The sequence below is a fragment of the Oryctolagus cuniculus genome, chromosome 7, assembly GCF_964237555.1.
Source record: "Oryctolagus cuniculus chromosome 7, mOryCun1.1, whole genome shotgun sequence".
Taxonomy (NCBI): domain Eukaryota; kingdom Metazoa; phylum Chordata; class Mammalia; order Lagomorpha; family Leporidae; genus Oryctolagus; species Oryctolagus cuniculus.
This window is the reverse complement of record NC_091438.1, coordinates 132,346,496-132,366,858: the sequence shown is the minus strand read 5'-3', so window position 1 is coordinate 132,366,858 and position 20,363 is coordinate 132,346,496. Positions and strand designations below refer to the sequence as shown.

At 45.8% G+C, this 20,363-nt stretch overlaps 1 protein-coding gene and 1 pseudogene across 5 annotated transcripts; one reads left to right on the top strand and one right to left on the bottom strand.

Annotated features, from left to right (window-relative positions):
- The first annotated feature begins 3,098 nt into the window (after positions 1 to 3,098).
- ZNF684 (zinc finger protein 684) lies at positions 3,099 to 14,202 on the top strand. 5 transcript variants are annotated; one of them, XM_051857898.2, is made up of 5 exons: positions 3,139 to 3,378; positions 8,845 to 8,958; positions 10,851 to 11,002; positions 11,288 to 11,383; positions 12,742 to 14,202. In XM_051857898.2, exons 3-5 carry the CDS (start codon positions 10,858 to 10,860, stop codon positions 13,746 to 13,748), a joined length of 1,248 nt encoding a protein of 415 aa, XP_051713858.1. In that variant the 5' UTR covers positions 3,139 to 3,378; positions 8,845 to 8,958; positions 10,851 to 10,857; the 3' UTR covers positions 13,749 to 14,202. The 5 variants fall into 5 exon arrangements, with proteins under 5 accessions (XP_051713856.1, XP_051713857.1, XP_051713858.1 ...); XM_070078693.1 differs by having other exon boundaries at positions 3,147 to 3,281; XM_008265496.4 differs by having other exon boundaries at positions 3,173 to 3,378; positions 8,849 to 8,958.
- Positions 14,203 to 18,057: 3,855 nt separating this feature from the next.
- LOC100338326 (large ribosomal subunit protein eL13-like) lies at positions 18,058 to 18,682 on the bottom strand (annotated as a pseudogene).
- Between the last annotated feature and the right edge of the window lie 1,681 nt (positions 18,683 to 20,363).

Genomic DNA, 20,363 nt, shown 5'->3' with positions numbered 1-20,363 from the left:
TTTCATCCCCTTATTTCTCTTCTTATTTCACGGATTTTTCCTTCCCACCCTTTGCTTATTTCTTCTCATCTCTACCTCCTTTTAAGCTGTGAATATGGCAGGACTCAATCCTTAGACTTCTCTTTCTACCCTCCCCTGATTGGTAATCTCATCTGTCCCATCGTTTTAAAGTCTACCTATATAATATTTCTTGAGGACATCTGCCCTTGAACACAAGTATTTTGCCCAACATCACCACCTGGATGTCTCTAATACACATTTCAAACTCAACATGTCCAACACTGAGTTCATGATGTCCTTGTCTCTCCCTTTGATGTGCTCTTTCTCAGTTGATAAGGATGCTGTCCTTTCAATGGGTCAAACCCCAAATTGGTAAACATCTGAGTCCCCCTTTTCTTTCATACCTTACATATGATTCAAAGTCCTTGAACTCTACCTTCAAATTTGAATTCAATTCCTTCTCATTAGTTCTGATACTACTGGATCCAAAACACCATGATTTCACTTCTGGATTATGGTAATAGCTTCCTAACCTGTTCTATCTTTGCACTCCTCCAGTTAATTCTCCATAAAGCAAAGTGGTCTTATTATAAGTTGAGTCAGGGGGCCCATACTGTGGCCCAGTGGATTAAAGCTCTGGCCTGCAATGCTGGCATCCCATATGGGTGCCAGTTCAAGTCCCAGCTGCTCCACTTCTGATCCAGCTTTCTGCTATGGCCTGGGAAAGCAGTAGAAGATGGCCCAAGTTCTTGGGCCCCTACACCTGTGTGGGAGACCAGAAGAAGCTCCTGGCTCCTAGCTTTGGATCAGCTCAGCTCTGGCTGTTGCTGTCATCTGGGGAGTGAACCAGCAGATGTAAGACCTCTCTCTGGCTCTACCTCTCTCTGTAACTCTTTCAAATAAACAAAAATAATAAGTTTAAAAAAAGAAGTTGAGTCAGATCATGCCATTCCTCTGTTCAAAATCCTCTAAAGACTTCCATTTTTCACTTCAGTAAAAGCCAAAGTACTTACATTGATTGTAAGTTCCTCCTCAGTCTGGGCCCTGACCCTTCTAGCATATTATTGCCACATCTTGCCCTCTTGCTATCATTGAAGCCTGATTGGCCCTTTCTTTGCCTTTGTTGTTTTTGCTACCAAAAACTCTTTTCCACCTGGCTTGGGCTTGCAACTTCATTTCCTTTAGGTCTTTTCTTGAATATCTCCTTCTAAGTGAGGCCTTCCTTAACTACCTTCTAAAAAATAGAATTCCTCCCCTACTTCCTATCCCTAGTCACTGTGCTCCTTTTCTCCATAATACTTATCAAGATCTAAGCACACGGAACATTAGTTGAATAAGGACAGTCACTTTCGTATTTTTGTGTTAACTACTCAATACCTAAAACAATGCTTACACACTAGGAGATCAGCATGTTTCAGCTGAATATCAGATATATGCCTAGAATAAAGTGTGACAGTCCACACTCATGTGAAGGTGGGGAGAGTGGAAGGAAGCTATCTTGAAGAAACCTGTAAATGAAAAGCTGTTTTATACAAGGTCTGGGAGGGAAATATTTTCGCATCCTCTAATTCATGACTTCCTATTGGGGAAAAATGATCATTCCTTATATGTAACTTTAAAATTAATGGAATTAATGTGTTCTAGGAGAGATTCTCTCACTCATCCTGGTGCCTGTTGGATAAATATGACTCTCCATTTTGTAGCCAATCAACAATGATTATATAACCCTTCTCTTCCTATGCTATTTAAGTCCCGTACGTGAATGAAATTGTGAGGGTGTTATCTTGGTGTTCCCTTAAGTAAGGTAATAAAAGAAACATATTCATACCTAGACTGACTGAAATATAAAAAAGTTTTTAACAGGGCTCTCATACATTTGTATTTACCCCCATATTACTCAATTTAATTTTTTTTTTTTTTACAGGCAGAGTGGACAGTGAGAGAGAGAAAGGTCTTCCTTTGCCGTTGGTTCACCCTCCAATGGCCGCGGATCCGAAGGCAGGAGCCAGGTGCTTCTCCTGGTCTCCCATGGGGTGCAGGGCCCAAGCACTTGGGCCATCCTCCACTGCACTTCCCTGGCCAAGCAGAGAGCTGGCCTGGAAGAGGGGCAACAGGGACAGAATCTGGCGCCCAGATCGGGACTAGAACCTGGTGTGCCGGCGCCGCTAGGTGGAGGATTAGCCTAGTGAGCCGCGGCGCCGACTCAATTTAATTATTTTAAAAAAGAAAATGAACGAGCTCATATTTGGTAAAGGCAGTTTCTTTTATTAAGTTACTGTTTTCTATTTGCCAGTATCTTTTAAATCGCATGGCAGGAAGGAGGTTTGACATTGTGGTTAACATGTCTTTGGAAACACCTGCATGGCATGTTGCAGAGCCTGGGTTAGAGTTTCCCCCCTCTGCTCAAATTCCAGCTTCCTGTTAATGCAGACCCTGGGAGAGCAAGTAGTTAGACCCCCTGCACTCACGCGGGGGACACGGATGCTGTTACTCCCCCCTTCACCGTGGCCCAGCCCGGGTATTGTGGGCATTTAGTGAATGAGAGAGCGAAAATCTCTCTCTGCCTTTAAAGTAAACAAAAAATTTTTAAATTCTCATGCCTACTTTAATAAGTAAACATTACGTATATGTTTCCTTTTTTCTTTTTTAAGATTTATTTATTTGAAAAAGTGAGAGTTACAGAGAGAGATCTTTCATTCGCTGGTACACTCCCTCAAATGGCCCCAACGTCCAGAATTGAACCGACTGGAAGCCAGAAGCCAGGAGCTTCTTCCAGGTCTCCCATGTAGGTGGCAGGGACCCAAGGACTTGGACCATCCCCTGCTGCTTTCCCAGGCGCATTAGCAGGGAGTTGGAACGGAAGTGGAGCAGCCGGGACACGAACCTACGGTCCTTCGGAATGCCGGTGCAGCGAGCCGCGGCTTTACGCGGCCGCGCCACGGCGTGAGCCCCACGCTTCCTTTCAATATTATCCGAACTCCCCGGGGAGCCCAAACCGAACTAAACTAGAAATCGTCAGTAGAGGAAAAGGAAACCCCTGGTGCCTTCCGGACACGAGATCTCAGAGCCTTATGGGAAATGGAGTCTCAGGTAGATTCCCGGGAGGACTCTGGGAAACCGTGGTGGCGCATCACTTCCGCACATGCGCAATGGAGTAGCTAGCAAGCCCTGCGTTTCTCGACGTGCGAGTGCGCTGCGCAGCAGAGGACTCAGAAGGGCTTGGGGAACGGCTGAAGAACAAAGGCCAACTTGTGGTTCATGGGAAGGAAGTGAAATCTTAGGTAACCCTTATGCGCGGGGGTATTTGGCTCCGAGAAAGCCCGGTGAGGACAGGGCTCCTGCCGTCCTGGTGTGGATCTCGTGTCTCTCTCGAGTGTGGTGAGTCAGTCTGTGCTGCTTTGGAGAAAGTGTGTCCTTCCGAGGGAGCCCATACCTGCGCGTGAGCCGTCCCCAGTCTCGTTCCAGGAGCCTGTTGGCTCTCAGACAGCAGTAAACCCCTGCAAGGCAGGGAGAAGAGTCCTGGTTCCCGCAGCGCCAGACACTGTTGAGCGCGCGTGGCGGGCGTTTCTTTGGTTCTCGTACCGTGGGAGGCTAGTTTGCTCATGTTTTTAGAGAGGTGGGCAGTTACCTGCTTCAACTCACAAAGCCAGTAAGTAGCGCAGGTAGCTTTACCCGGAAGTTCGCTCTGTCCTAGCACAGAACTCTGACTAAAATAAAGAGCTTTTATTCTTCCTGAGGAGGCAGTCCCAGCTTCATCATTGTGTTGAGAACACTTGAGCACGCGGGTGTCTTGCATATTCCTGCCCTGTCTCCCGTTCCAGCAGCTCTGGCTGAAATCGCCAACCCAGGGCCATAGTTGATCGTGAGTTAATGGAACCGGGCCATTTGCAGGAGTGTTGCTTTGCCGTCCTGCAGTCCTGGGAAGAGGCGCTCCTGACCTGGAACTTTTCACCCCATTTGAAGGCAGAGACAGGGGTCAGCTCTGGTCTTCTATCCAAAGAGAGCAGGGCTTGACTCAAGGCATTATTCCTTGAGGCCATCAAGTACTGAGGCCATCAAGTACTGGGTCCATTGGGAGTGTTGTCCCTGATGTTTGAAGGGAGAATTCGAGCAGGATGCGGGGTGCGAGCCTGCATGCTTAGGCTCCATGAAGAAAGGGAACTCATCAGAGAAGGAGGGTGTAGTTAAGGAGGAATCTGGGTTTGCTGCAGACGAAATTCCTTCCAAAACACACACTCTCCTTTTCTCTCTTGATTGTAGGCTGTCACAAACACATTAAAACCAGTGCATACCCTTCATTCCCTGTTAGTTCTTTTAAGATCAAGTGACCCTGGGCTAATCCTCCACCTTGCGGCGCCGGCACACCAGGTTCTAGTCCCGGTCGGGGCGCCGGATTCTGTCCCGGTTGCCTCTCTTCCAGGCCAGCTCTCTGCTGTGGCCAGGGAGTGCAGTGGAGGATGGCCCAAGTGCTTGGGCCCTGCACCCCATGGGAGACCAGGAGAAGCACCTGGCTCCTGCCATCGGATCAGCGCGGTGTGCCGGCCGCAGCGCGCTGGCCACGGCGGCCATTGGAGGGTGAACCAACGGCAAAAGGAAGACCTTTCTCTCTGTCTCTCTCACTGTCCACTCTGCCTGTCAAAAAAAAAAAAAAAAAAAAAAAAAAAAAAAAAAAAGATCAAGTGACCCTAGGCTGTTTCAGTTGTGACACATGGCCTCTGGGGGTATACTGATAACTTCTCACCCCTTACCTAGATGCAGGTGTTTTTTACAGAGTCACAGTGCTAGAAGGACTTTTAGGAGTCTTGTAGTTCTGCTTTTATCATTTTTGTTTCTTTTTAATTTTTTAAATTAATTAATTTGAGAGAGGAGAAAGTGACAGCTCCCATCTACTATTTACTTAGGTTCTTCAATTAACTAGAGAGGAGAGAGAAAGTGATAGCTCCTATCCACTGGTTCACTCCCCAAATGCCCTTATCAGCCAGGGCTGGGCCAGACTGACGCTGACAGCCAGAAACTTCATCCAGGTCTCCAAAAGGAGTGGCAGCGACCCAAGGACTCGAGCCATCAACACTGCTCTAAATGCCCACTACACCTGGGGCTGGGCCAAACCAAAGATGGGTTCTGGGAACTCCATCCAGGTCTCCCACATGGGTGGCAGGAATTCAGCTACCTGAGCAGTCACCTGCTACCTCCCAGTGTCTGCATTGACAGGAAGTTGGAGTCAGGAACTGGAGCTGGGAATAAAATTCAGGTGCTCTTATGTGGGACACTTTTTTTTTTTTTCCTAAAGATTTACTTGTTCATTTGAAAGGCAGAGTTACAGAGAGGCAGAGACAGAGGTCTTCCATCTGCTGGTTCACTCCCCAGATGGCCGCAATGGCCAGAGCTGTGTCGATCTGAAGCCAGGTGCCAGGAGCTTCCTCTGGGTCTCCCACACAAGTGCAGGGGCCCAAGGACTTGGCCCATCTGCTGCTGCTTTCCTAGGCCATAGCACAGAGCTGGATTGGAAGTGGAGCAGCCGGGACTTGAACCAGCGGCCATAAAGAGTAATAAAACTAGTCCTGAGATGGTAATTGAATATCTAGATTCTCACAGTTTATTAGAAGATATGTCAGACCTGAAATCCAGTCTTCAATTCCTACATCATTCTTTTTCCTGCATCATTGTTCAGTTGAGCTAAAGTTGTTCAGTAAGTTTCTTTTGAAAATATCTAATAGGGAGAGGATCAACACGAGTTTCATCCAGTAATCCATCCAGCCAATGTATGCTGAGTGTTTGTTTTGAGTATACACTGTTCTGATACTTGGTGTGCCACAGTGAACAAACCAAAGTCCCTGTTTTCATGGGGCGAGGGAAAAACTAAATAGGGCAGGTGTTTGGCATCGCAGATAGGGTGCTGCTTGAGACACCTGCACCCGGTGTCCAAGTGACTGGGCTTGAGTGCCAGCGTTACTACTAGTTCCAGCTTCCTGCTGATGTAGACCTTGGGAGCAGTGTTGATGGCTCGAGTCCTTGGGTCGCTGCCACTCCTTTTGGAGACCTGGATGAAGTTTCTGGCTGTCAGCGTCAGTCTGGCCCAGCCCTGGCTGATAAGGGCATTTGGGGAGTGAACCAGTGGATAGGAGCTGTCACTTTCTCTCTCCTCTCTAGTTAATTGAAGAACCTAAGTAAATAGATGCATAATCTCTTTGGTGATGAGTGCAATGGGGAGAGCTAAAGCTAGAATAAGGATATCCAGAGTCAGGTGACAGTGAGGGAGGCTTTCTGTATGAGGCAGTCAGCAGTCTTACTGGTAAGTGAAGTGCAAACTGAGCTCTGTGGAATTCAGAGGAAGCCTTGCAGACTCTGGTTATGTCCTTTGGAAGAACAGCCCATGTGAAAGGGATGTGCAGAAGTCCTGCGTAATCCAGCTTGATGTTGTCGAGGAACATGTGGCTCATTAGAGTAAGCAGTAAGAGGATTGAAAGACTGGAGTAGATGAGATCAGAAAAGTCAGCCCAAGGTGGTGTAGGGCCTTGTAGACCTTTGTTTCAAAAGACAGGTAGTGTCTTGGAAAGTATTTGGAAAATACAGGTATTCATTGTCCTTTGCAAAGTGCACGCATTGTAATGCATATATAATATGTTGTACATGTCCTTGAGATGAAAAAGTAACATAAGATAAACAATTTAATTAATTTATTTATTTCAAAGGCGGAGTTACAGAGAGAGATATTCCATTTGCTGGTTCACTCCCCAAAAGGCTGCAACTGTCAGGGCTGGGCCAAGCCAGAGCCAGGAGCCAGGAGCTTCTTCCTGTTCTCCCACGCCTGTTCTCCCAAGCACTTGGGCCATCTTCTACTGCTTTCCCAGGTGCATTAGCGGGGAGCTGGATAAGAAGTGAAGCAGCCAGGACTCAAACCAGCAGCCCTATGTGGTGCCAGCGCTGCTAGTGGCTGCTTAACCGGCTAGGCCTCAACGCTGGCCCCAGAATAAACCATTTAGAAAGTACAAAGACGTGGAAGAATACAATTTTAGAGTTTCATGCAATCCTGTAGTTCCAATCTTTATTTACATTTTGACATGCAATTCACCAGAACTGTGTCAAAAGTACCTTAAAGGTACTTTTTTCGCTTACTAATGTAAGTGGAGTGGCCGGCAGCGCGTGGCACGGCAGGTTAAGCCACTGCATGTAGCACCAGCATCTCATGTCAGAGTGCAGGTCCTGGCGGCTCTGCTTCCGATCAAGCTCCCTGCCAAGGATGTGCCTGGAAAAGCAGGGGAAGATGGCCCAGCTGCTGAACCCCTGCCCCGTGTGAGGTAGACTTGGTTGGAGTTCCAGGCTCCTAGCTTTACCCTCACCTAGCCCCCACTGTTGCAACCATTTGGGAAGTGAACCAGTGGATGGAAGATCATTTTCTCTGAGCCTCCCTCATTCCCTGTCATAAATAAATAAATATATATATATATTTGACAGGTAGAGTGGACAGTGAAAGAGAGAGACAAAAAGGTCTTCCTTTACCATTGGTTCACCCTCCAATGGCCGCTGTGGCCAGCGCACTGCACTGATCTGAAGCCAGGAGCCAGGTGCTTCTCCTGGTCTCCCAAGCGGGTTCAGGGCCCAAGCACTTGGGCCATCCTCCACTGCACTCCCTGGCCACAGCAGAGAGCTGGACGGGAAGAGGAGCAACCGGGACAGAATCCGGCGCCCCGACTGGGACTAGAACCTGGGGTGCCAGTGCCGCAGGCGGAGGATTATCCTAGTGAGCTGTGGTGCCAACCCAATAAATAAATATTTTAAAAAATAAAATTAAAAATAAGTGGAACCGCTTTTCGTGTCTTTCTACAGCATCTTTTTAAATTCAGTTTTAGATTAATCAGCTCTTCCAGATTGTAAAATCTCAAATTGAATATGGACACCAGCATCCCAAGTGGCATCTTACTTGCAGTTCCAACAGCTGCTCCTTCAGCCTCATTTTTAAGTGCTACTTAGCATTCTGTCCTCTGAATAATCATGATTTTTTAGATCAGCACTTGTTTAGGCTATTGTCTATTTTCAAACTATAAGCAAAGGTCTGAAAATACTTTTTATCTCTCCCTTTTTTAAAAATAATAACAGTTTTATTGACTGCTTGCCATGTGCCATATGTTTTGGATGCTTTACAAGTATTAACTATGCAGTCCTCCTAGAAACCCCATGCTAGGCATCCTGCTATTGTCACCACCATTTTGCAGGTAAGAAAACTGAGCTAGAGCGGTTAGGTGGCTTCTTCAAGGTCATACCACTAGGAAGAGGAGTAACAGAATTTGCATCTAGATTCTCTGGCGCCAGTGTGCAGGCTTTTTTTTTTTTTTTTTTTTTTAAGGTTTACTTATATTTATTTGAAGATGCACAGTTAGAGAGGGAGAGACAGAGATTGTCCATCCCCTGGTTTAGTCTCAAAAGGCCGAAATGGCAAGGGCTGGGCCAGACCAAAGCCATGAGCCAGGAGTTTCTTCCAGGTCTCCCATGTGGGTACAGGGGTCCAAGGACTTGGGCTGCTTTCCCAGGTGCATTAGCAGGAAGCTGGATTGGAAATGGAGCAGCCAGTACTCAAACTGGTGCTCCTCTGGGACTCTGATGTCGCAGGCAGCAGCTTTATCCGCTATGTCATAATGACAGCGCTAGTGCTCAGGCTTTCAAATTTTGTATTGATTTTTATTTCTTTAGGGTAAATTTCTGGGAAAAAAGAAATCACTAAATCAGAAATTGACAATAAATTGTAACAGATCGATTGGGCAGAAATGTATGACTCTACCCAAGAGTGTACAGGTGTCCATTGATAATTGATATCAGAATCCCCCCCCCCCTTTTTTTTTTTGACAGGCAGAGTGGACAGTGAGAGAGAGAGACAGAGAGAAAGGTCTTTCTTTTCCGATGGTTCACCCCCCAATGGCCGCTGCGGCCGGCGCACCGCACTGATCCGAAGCCAGGAGCCAGGTACTTCTCCTGGTATCCCATGTGGGTGCAGAACCCAAGGACTTGGGCCATCCTCCACTGCCCTCCCAGGCCACAGCAGAGAGCTGGATGGGAAGAGGAACAACCGGGACAGAATCCGGCGCCCCGACCGGGACTAGAACCTGGTGTGCCAGCGCCGCAGGCGGAGGATTAGCCTATTGAGCCGCGGCGCTGGCCAGAAAGGTTGTTTTTCTATCAACAGCCTTTTCTGTAGCTGGCATGGATCTTTGTTTCTACGTTGGAAAGGCAGGGAGCACCCCCCGAGTCTTGTTTTCATAAATCCATATTTTCCATGAACAGCAGATATCCATTCAACCATCCATCCCTTTGTTCATTCAGGTTCCACTTTGTTTTCCAGTGAATTTGCAGTGACTCATAAGACCCCATAAAATGTACTAGGAGAGTGTTAATAGGTAGGAATATAAACAGGAAAGATATAGATTGATTGATATTTTAATTGACTATAAAAAGTTATAAAATTGATATGAGAGGCCATAGGGTCTGCACAGTTTATAATGTTGAGATGCAATTTGTATGTAATCTTGTGAGTCTTAGAAAAAGAATACTTAATCGGTGAAATTATTGGCCTTGTTTGAGAGAATACATGGATAAAGATTTTCCTGGCACAGGATTTTAAAGAAAAAATTTTGATGAATGTTTATATAGGAAACTTATTATACATGTAGCAGTTATCCTAGGATTAGTTTTAGAGTGTTCCTTTTTTATAAGCAGAATGTGTGCTGCCAGAGCAATGCTTGGAGAACGTAACACTTTTTTCTCTTTCCCTCCCTTTTTTCTTTTCTTCCCTGCTCTGTCTCTCCCTCTTCCTTCCTCTCCCTCTTCATGTATATGAATATGTATGAGGGTACCTCAAAAAGTGAATAGAAAATTGAAAGAGAAGGTTATTTTGGTACAAAAAATTTTTAAGATTTATTTATTTATTTGAACAACAGAATGTCAGAGAGGGAGAAACAGATAGTCCACCCAGTGGTTTACTCTGCATACAACTGCAGCAGCCAGTGCAAGCCAGGCTGAAGCCAGGAGCCAGGAACTCCATCTGCATCTTTCATGGGGTTGGCAGGGGCCCAAGGACTTGGGCCATCATCCACTGCCTTCCTCAGTGCATCAGTTGGAAGCAGAGTAGCCGAGATTCGAACCTCCACTCTGATATGGGATGCCAGCAGCGCAAGCAGCTGGGCCACATTGACTGCCCAGCACAAAAAGTTCTGATATCTGTGCATATGAGGGGTCTTCAGAAAATTCATGGGAAATGTGTATTATTTAAAAAAAAAAAAAAAAAAAACTATGTAAGGATTTCAAAAATTTTTTGTACCAAAATAAGGTCATCTTTTAATTCCATTTTCAGTGAAAATTTTGAAGTGCCTTCATATGCACAAATATACACATACATATATACAGTGGGACAATTTATATATGATTTTTTTAACATCTACTTTGTTTTGAGAGGTCTTCCATCTGCTGGTTCACTCCCCCAGTGGCCACAATGGTCAGAGCTGAGCCAATTCGAAGCCAGGAGCCAGGAACTTCCTGCGGGTCTCCCACGTGGGTGCAGGGGCCCAAGGACTTGGGCCATCTTCCACTGCCTTCCCAGGCCATAGCAGAGAGCTGGGTTGGAAGTGGAGCAGCTGGGAGTCAAACCAGCGCCCATATAGGATGCCAGCCCTGCAGGCAGTAGCTTGACCCACTATGCCACAGCGCTGGCCCCATGATTTTGTTTTTCAGATTTTAATTCTGAGTTAAGTACGTAGTAGTTATCAGTTATCCCGTATAGCTTGTTGCAACTCTGCCCAGTGAACATAATCGGAGGAATCATTCTGAATTGCTTCCACATTCCCTGGTGGTGTTCACTACAGGGTGAAGATGAGTGTGCTGTTACAGCAGGCAGTGACACTCCAAGACGTGGCGATATACTTCACTCCAGAAGAGTGGCGGCTGCTTGCTGACGATCAGAGGACGCTGTATTGTGATGTGATGCTGGAGAACTTGAGGACCCTGATTTCACTGGGTGAGGACAGCATTCCTGGTAACTTGGAATGTACTGCTTCCTTTGCATCATGGGAATGCTGTGAGCCTTCTCAAGCATTCATTAGTTTGGCCCTGAATTCAAGCTGTCCGAGGTCCTTAATCCCCTTTGGGGTCAGATAGCCTGTTTCTGTGTCTACTTCCCAGAGGAGGAGCCCACTCCAGAGCCCTTGACAGGCCCTAAGACTCAAGGAGGAGACTTAAATTGTGAGGTGGCTTTTTTGCCTAGCACTTTCTCCCCATTTTTGTGTTGTTTTCCCATGAACAGGGTTTCCAGTTACTAAAACAAAGGTCATCTTTAAGGTGGAGCAAGGGCAAAAGCCATGGAAGGTGAAGAGAGAGGATCCATATTGGAGCCAGATAGGTGAGTGAGAAAAAAACCAGACAAGTGTTTTTGCAGTTGGTGGGTGTGAGGTGTCCGTCTTTGTTCTTTCATAAGATTGTTTGACTTACTGGGCTCTTTTGTGGTTCCATGTAGATTTAGATGTTTAAATTTCTGCAAAAACTTGTTGGGATTTTGATGGGGATTGCATTGAATCTGTAGTTCACTTTGGGTAACTACACACTTAAAATGGTTGAAATGGCAAATCCTATGTATATTTTACCACAATAAAAAATAATGAAATCTTTGGAAAGTATATCAGGATGTCTTGCCATTTATCTGTGTTGCTTTTTGTTTCATTTCGTGATGTTTTGTAGTTTTTGTCTTTAAGTCTTTCTTAAAATTTGTTTATTTTTTTATCTATTTGAGAAACAGTTCCCATTTGCTGGGAGCTTCTCAAAAGGCCAAATCCAGGAGCTGGGAACTCAGTCTATGTCTCCCATGTTGTGGCAGGGATACAGCTACTTGAACCATCACCTGCTGCCTCCTAGGGAGTATGTTAGCAGGAATCTGGGCTTGGCTGTGGAGCTGGAACTTGAACCCAGGCACTCCAGTATGATATACTGGGGTCCCACGTAGCATCTTAACTATTAGTCCAAACACCTACCTTGTTGTATAAGTCTTTTACCTCCTTGGTTAATTCCTAAGTATTTTATTCTTTTTGGTGCTATTTTAAATGGAATTATTTTATTAATTTCCTTTATTGATTATTATTAGGGTATAGAAACAGTTGATTTTATATCTCATAACTTGATGTATTTATTAGTTCTAATAGTGTTTTTATGTTGTCTTTAGGGTCTCCTACATATAAGATCATGCCATCTGTAAACAAAGATACTTTTTTTTCTTTTCCAATTTGGATGCTACTTTTTCTTGCTAATTGCTCTAGCTAGGACTTCTAGTATTGTGTTGAATAGAAGTCACAAGAATGTTGCATGGGGGCCAGCGTTGTGGGGGTAGAACACTGGTTCAAGTCCTGGCTGTTCCACTTCTGATCCAGCTCCCTGCTAATGCACCTGGGAAGGCAGCGGAGGATGGCCCAAGGGCTTGGGCCCCTGCACCCACATGGGAGACCCAGAGGAGGCTCCTGGCTCATGGCTTTGGCTTGGGCCAGTGCCAACCGTTGCAGCCATTTGGAGAGTGAACCAGCAGATGGAAGATCTCTCTTTCTCTGTCTCTCTCTCACACTCTCTCTCTCTCTCTCTGTAACTGTGACTTTCAAATAAATAAATATTTTTTTAAAAAGCACGTTGCATGAAATCAGAAACTTTTAAAAATTTCTTTCAATAACATAATATTGGAAAAAGTAACTGAGAATGTTTTCTTTTACTTCTTTTTAGAAGTTGTTTGCCTCCTTCGTGAGTTAGAGAGACAGGAGGGAAGCAACGACAATTTTTTTAATCAACATACGTTCATCATTGAGAAAACACTGTCTAAGGAGAGAGACCAGAATTGTAATCTGAGTGCAAACATTATCTCTTCAAGACGAGAACAACATGAATCAAATGGAAAGAGTTTGCATTCTAATTTACACTTACTTAGTTATAATAAAAAATATAATGGAGAAAGCGCCTGTGAATACGAGGAATGTGGGAATGCTTTCAAAAACAAGTTTTATCTCATTAGGTATAAGGAAAAAGCATACAAGAAAGAAATCTGTGAACATGATGACCATGAGAAAACCTTCCCAGAGGAGGCTCATCCCTTTAAACTAGAAAGAAATTATCCAAAGGGAAACAAAACCTTTGCATGCAGTGACTGTGGGAAGATGTTTGACGATAAGGAATACCTTGTAGCTCATCAAAAAACACATGGTGTAGAGAGAGCGTTTGTGTGCAATGACTGTGGGAAAGCTTTTATGCGGAAAACCCAACTCATGGCCCACCAGCGACTTCACACTGGAGAGAAACCCTACAAGTGCAGTCAGTGCGGGAAAACATTCACTTGGCATTCCTCCTTTAATCAGCATATAAAATCTCACACACTCGAGAACTTGTTTGAGTGTAAGCAGTGTGGGAAAACCTTCAAGTATTGTTCATCCCTTTATAAACATTGTAGAATTCATGCAGGAGAGAAACCATACCGATACCGCAAACGCAGCAAAGCTCATGCTGACTCCTCTGTGTTTCCCATGCGCCAGAGAACTCATTTGGACGAGAAACCCTATGGATGCACTAAATGTGACAAAGCCTTCAACAGGAAGTCCCATCTCTTGCAACATTACTTAACTCATCTAGCAGAGCAGCAGAATACATGTAACATCGTGAGAAGTCCTCCTCAGAGGACACATGTCATTCTCCCTCCAGGGAGTCATGAGACAGTGGAAGGTGGGATGATGCAAAAGTAGCCTTTTTAGCAGCAAAGAATTCATCACGAGGAAAACACTATCAACTGGACAAACGTGGAAAAGAGCGTTCTGAAATTCATATTCTGTGATACTGATTTTATTGAGAAGATGACAAATTTTTGAGTTATAAATAGTTTTACTATGCATATAAGGCTTAGGAAGTTGTGACAAAATGAATAATGAGGCTTCATGTTGACAATAGTTACATATAGGAGAATGTGTTCTGAGTAATAGTCTTTATACAAATATAGAAATATCTGCATTGCTTAAGAATTTTGTATAACCACAGATTGAAATACATCCTATGTACTTTATACAAAATTATATCTGTCATGGTGATGGTGGCACAATATTATGAGTGTGTAGTTCCAGCAAACTGTACACTTAAAATGGCTGAAATAGCAAAACCTATGTATATTTTACCACAATAAAGAAATGAAATTTTTCAAAAGTATACCTGGTAAATTCCTTAATTATCTGTTCAAGTCCTAGGAATCATCATTTGGGTAATTGTCAGCTGTAAGTGAAAGAATATGGTTTATAAGGCAGAGTTACAGAGAGGCAGGGGCAGAGAGAAAGGGAGGGAGGGAAGGAAGTGTCTTCCATCTGCTGGTTCACTCCCCAAATAGCCGCAACAGCCAGAGCTGGGCCAATCAGGAGCCAGTAGCTTCCATGTCTCCCACATGGGTGCAGGGGCCCAAGCACTTGGGCCATCTTCTACTGCTTTCCCAGGCCGTAGCAGAGAGCTGGATCGGAAGAGGAGCAGGGACTTGAACTGGCGCCCATATGGGATGCCGGCCCTGGAGGTGGCAGCTTTACCCACCATGCTGCAGTTCTGGCCCCTTAACCATCCTTTTAACGAAGTCAGGGACAATTATGTAGTCTTATGCCTCTGCCCATCTTAGATCATTGTAATGTGTTTTCTTCCCTGTACAAAGCTCCAAAGACAGAGAAAGAAGAGAGAATATGAGTATGTGTGTTTAGGTATGCTTGCACTAATCCTGATTAATATGACATTAAAGAAAGATGGGGCATACGGGATTAAGCTGCCACCTGCAATGCCAATATCCCTTTGGGTGCTGGTTCTAGTCCTGTCTGCTCCACTTCCAATGTAGCTTCCTGCTAATACAACTGGGAAAGCAGCAGAAGATGGGCCAAGTGTTTGGGTCCCTGCCACCCTTGTTGGAAACCTGGAATAAGCTCGCTTCTGCTTTTGGCTTTGCTCAACCCCAGCCATTGCAGCCATTTGGGGCATAAACCAATGGAGTGATGCGCTCACTCACTGTTTCCCACTCTCCCTCCGTCCCTCTCCAACTCTGCCTTTCAAATAAATAAATCTTGAAAGAAAGCAAGCAGCTGTGTTCTCCATTCCTCTAAACGTATAGTACAGGAAAGGAAGTATGTCCTCAGGTAAACTGTTACATAACCTCCCATTTCACTGGGATAGCTACATATGTAAGAGTAAGCCTACATCCAGCACTGTGTAACAGGTGGTCCTACATTTAGTTTAGAAAAATTATTTGTGGCGTTTTGCAGAGACCTCTGGAAGATGGTCAATTATTATTCTTTGACTTTAGAAGTTAATTCAGGGACTGGCGTTGTGGTATAGTGGGTTGGGCTGCTGCCTTTGATACTAGCATCCCATATGGGCAGTTTGAGTCCTAGTCGTTCCACTTCCAGTCCAGCTCCCTGCTGATGTCTCTGGGAAAGCAGCAGAAGATGTGCTTGGGACCCTGCCACTCACATGGGAGACAATGGAAATCCAGGCTCCTTTCTTTAGCCTGGCCCAGCCCCAGTTGTTGCAGCTATTTGGGGAGTGAACCAGAAGGTGGGAGATCCATTCTCTCCCCCCACCACCCTGCTCTGTAACTCTGTCTTTCAAATAAGTAAAAGTTAATTCAGAAGTATATATTCAGGCTTAGTGGGAAATTTCCATTTGACTAATGAAAGTATGTCAAGCTATTCAAAAAGGGCTTTTCTGCTTCCTTGAGCTCCTTGGCAACTTTTATAATTTGACGTTATGCAACTTTAAATAAACTTCAAAGTCTTGAACCAACAATGATTTCAGTGACACTTCTGTATTCCAGGTACTGCTTGACAATGTTAAGTCTTCAAGCTCCTTGTTCAGTGGTTGTGGAGCTTAGGTATAACACTGAACTTGAACCTAAATTCACAAAATCAAGTTTTTCTCTCCTTCAAGCATACATTTTTAGATTCAGTGTATAAAATGCAAGTTGCAGTTGTCATCACTCAGCCATTTTTACAGGATGATGATGAGTAAAAATTTAAGTGATTTTTCTGAAAATCAGACTTTAAAGATCCAAGTTAAGTCTTGTGTCTTTTCATCCTAAGATTTTGTGCTCATTAAACTTAAGAAATCACTTTGTCAACATTAAATTTAGGTGATCATACTAAATCACTTTGTCAACAACAAAAGAGTAAATATAAATAATTACAAATGCAGGGAGCTTCACTTTTTTTTTTTTGTAAGATTTATTTTATTTATTTGAAAGACAGAGTTACAGAGAGAGGTAGAGACAGAGGTAGGTCTTTTATCTGCTGGTTCACTTCCCAGATGAAGCCAGGAGCCAGAAGCTTCCTTCTGGGTCTCCCACGTGGGTGCAGGGGCACTCCACTGCTGTCCCAGGCCATAGCAGAGAGCTGGATCAGAAGAGGAGCAGCCGGGACTAGAACCCAGTGCCCATATGGGATGCCAGCGCCTCAGACCAGGGCCTTATCCCGCTACACCACAGCGCTGGCCCCGAGGGAGCTTCTTTCAAGTTCGACTGCCTTTTCTCTCCTCCTGGTAGTTGTCATTTTGCTTTATTTAACATTTATTCTTCCCTTCCTAGCTCTTTTCCTGCTTCTGCCCTCAGCAGTAATAGTGAAATGGTATACCTTTATTTTTATTTTTATATATTTATTTATTTATTTTGACAGGTAGAGTTATAGACAGTGAGAGAAAGGTCTTCCTTCCGTTGGTTCATTCCCCAAATGGCCGTGACAGCCTGCACTGCGCCGACCTGAAGCCAGGAGCCAGGCGCCCCCTTCTGGTTTCTCACGTGGGTGCAGGGGTCCAAGCACCGGGGCCATCCTCCACCACCCTCCTGGGCCACAGCAGAGAGCTGGACTGGAAGAAGAGCAACTAGGACTAGAACCCGGCGCCCATATCGGATGTCAGCGCCGCAGGCAGAGGATGAACCAAGTGAGCCATGGCGCCGGCCGGTATACCTTTATTTTAAAATGATTATTTTAATATTAATATATCAAGGGTCTTTGCCATCTATTTAGATAAGAATTCTAAACATTGACTATTTGTAAATGAAACAGACAATGTGGTATGGTTTAGCATTGATTTAGAGAGTGAGGCCTTATAAAACGTTTAGAAACTTATACAGGAAGTTGCATACCAGGCTTATCCAGGGAGTAGACCAGAGGCTGCAAAGGAAAGAGAACACGTGGACAGGAGAGCAGCCTGGGCCACGCAGGCGAGCAGGCACCAGAGGCAGTCGCCCATGCCAAGAGGCGCAGGGGCGAGCAAGAGGTGGGCCCAGCACTCCATGCCTTTTATTCACCTCCTAAGGAAAGAGCCTGGCCTGTTGAGTATCACCAAGGAGTCCAAAGTGACTGGAGCAGAGAGGCAGTGTTGAGTTTTGTGCATGTAATAGGTTGAGATTTCATTCTAATGGGATAAGAAAGCTTTGGCCCACTCCTTGGAAGCTTCCAGTCTTACCATGAGAATAGCAAGGAAGTGGCGATTCCTTCTGAGTAGCTCCCGGTTTACTGTAAAGCAAGTTAGGTATGTCACTCTTCTGATGGCACTTTTTGTTTTATCTTGAGCAAGCCAGACAGGATAAAAGACTGCAAATCAGGTCTTTTGATGGGTTTTGTCCTCACCATCCCATATGGGTACCAGTTTTGGTCCCGGCTGCTCCACTTCTGACCCCGCTCCCTGCCAGTGGCCTGGGAGAGCAACAGAGAATGGCCTAAGTGCTTGGACCCCTGCACCCATGTGGGAGACCTGGATGAAGCTCCTGGATCCAGGCTTTGGACTGGCCCAGCTCTGGAGACTGCAGCCATTTGGAGGGTGCAGGGGTGAACCAGTGGAAGGAAGATCTCTGTCTCTCCCTCTCTAGCTCTTTCAAATAAATAAATAAATAAACTTTTTTTTTAAGTGAGTCATTACGTTCAGTCCACGCTCAAGGGGAGATTACACAAGGGCTTAAATACAGAAGGAAGGTATCACGGAGGGGCATTTTAGAGGCAGACTGTCACACTGAACGTTACAATCTCTGGGGCAGAGAAAGTAGTCTATTTGCTTTTTTTTTTTTTTTTTTTTTTTTTTTTTACCGGGCAGACTGTGGATTTATTGTGTAAGTCCCCAACGAGGCCTTATTTTTTCTTTTCAACGTCCTGTTCTGCAGCTTCCTTGGCTCTTTTTGCCCGGATGCCAAAGAGGCGGGCATTGGCGCGGGCCATGTGGAGACTGGCGAAAGCCTTGAAGTTCTTCTCCTCCTCTGTAATAACTCTGGCTTTCTCCTTCTTGAAGACGTTCCGGATGGGCATGATTGGTCCTGTCAGCTGGGTGGCCAACTTCAGTTCTTCAGCCAAGCTGTCACCTTTCTTGGGGGTCGAGGGCTTCCGCGGGAAGAGGACCAGCTTGGAGCGGTACTCCTTCAGCCGCTGCACGTTGGCCTGCAGGGACTCGGTGGACTTGTTCCGCCGCCGCGGGTCTCCGGAGATGCCGATGGTCCGCGCCACCTTCTTGTGGGCCGCGGGGCGATGCGGCGGGCTCGTGCTTGCCGGGCCTTGCGCCTGTGGATCTTGCGCACCGGCTGGTTAAACCAGGTGGCCATGCGTCGCTGCCAGTCCTTGTGGAAGTGCGGCTTCAGGATCATGCCATTCCGACTGGGCACCATGGCTGCATGCTCCTCCGCGCAAGAACCTCTATTTGCTCTTAAAAGACTCCTTTTGAAAGTGGCATGTATCACTTTTTTTTTTTTTTTTTTTTTTTTTTTTTTTTTTTTGGACAGGCAGAGTTAGAGAAAGAGACAGAGAGAAAAGTCTTCCTTCCATTGGTTCACCCCCTCAAATGGCCACTGTGGCCGGCGTGCTGCGCCGATCCGAAGCCAGGAGCTTGTCCAGGTCTCCCATGCGGGTGCAGGACCCAAGCACTTGGGCCATCCTCCACTGCACTCCCGGGCCACAGCAGAGAGCTGGACGGGAAGAGGAACAACCGGGACAGAATCCGGCGCCCCAACCGGGACTAGAACCCGGTGTGCCGGCGCCGCAAGGTGGAGGATTAGCCTAGTGAGCCGCAGCACCAGCCGTGGCATATATCACTTCTGCTCATATCTTGTGTTGAAACAAATCCCATGGTCACTACTAACTTCTAAGAGATGGTGTTACTATTGGATAATAGTTCGGGCATCCTGGAAAGACCCGTGTATTGAGGGCTTAGTCTGCAAAATCTAATGTGAATGGATTAAGTCCCTGTATCGGGATTCCCAGCCTGAGTTCCTCCAGGTATGGATCCTGGTGTAACATTGAGCCCCTCTGGGTTTCTGGCTGTTGGAGGACAGATAGGGACCCAGGAGAACAATGCTGCCAAAGAAAAGCCAGTGAAACTATTCCTCTGCGGTAAGCTGCAGCCCATCTTTTTTTAATTAAAAAAATTTAAGATGTATTATTTATTTATTTGAAAGGCAAAGAGACTGATACAGACAGCTCTCCCATCCACTGGTTCACAACACCTCTCCCCTCCAAATGCCCCATCAGCTGGGCCTGGATTTCATAGGAGCCAGGAGTGGAATCGGAAGTGGAGCAGCTGGGCCTTGAACTAGCACCCATATGGGATGCTGGCATCGCTGGGGGAGGCTTAACCTGCTGCGCCACAACACTGGCCTTGATTTCCATTTTAAAGATGTAGCAATGGGATCACTAAGGTTGAGACTTGTCAAGTTCAACTAAGCTATTAAGTGGTGGGGCCAGGGCTGGCATTTCTACGCAGTGTATTAGGCTCCTTCTTGCAATGCTGGCATTTCATATAAGCATCACTCCACTTCAGATCCAGCTGCCTGCTAACTTACCTGAGAAGGCAGCATAAGATGGCCCAAGTATTTGGACCTCTGCCACCTGTGTGGGAGATCAGTAGAGTTCTAGGCTCCTGGATCTGGCCTGGCCAAGCCGTGGCCATTGGGATATTGGGGACTGAATCAGCAGATGGAAGATTTTTCTCCCTCTGTCTCTGTAACTCTCCCTTTCAAAGAAACAATAAATAAATCTTTTTTTGAAAATTTATTTGAAAGGCGGAGTTACAGAGATGCAGAGAGAGAGAGGTCTTCAATCCTGGTTCACTCCCCAAATGGCTGCAATGGCTGGAGCTGCGCCGATCCAAAGCCAGAAGGCAGGAGCTTCTTCTGGGTCTTCCACATGGGTACAGGGGCCCAAACACTTGGGCCATCTTCTACTGCTTTCCCAGGCTACAGCAGAGAGCCGGACCGGAAGTGGAGCAACTGGGACTTGAACCGGCGCTCATATGAGATGCTGGCATTCCAGGCCATGGCTTCACCTGCTATGCCACAGCACCAGCCCCAATAAATCTTAATAAATAAA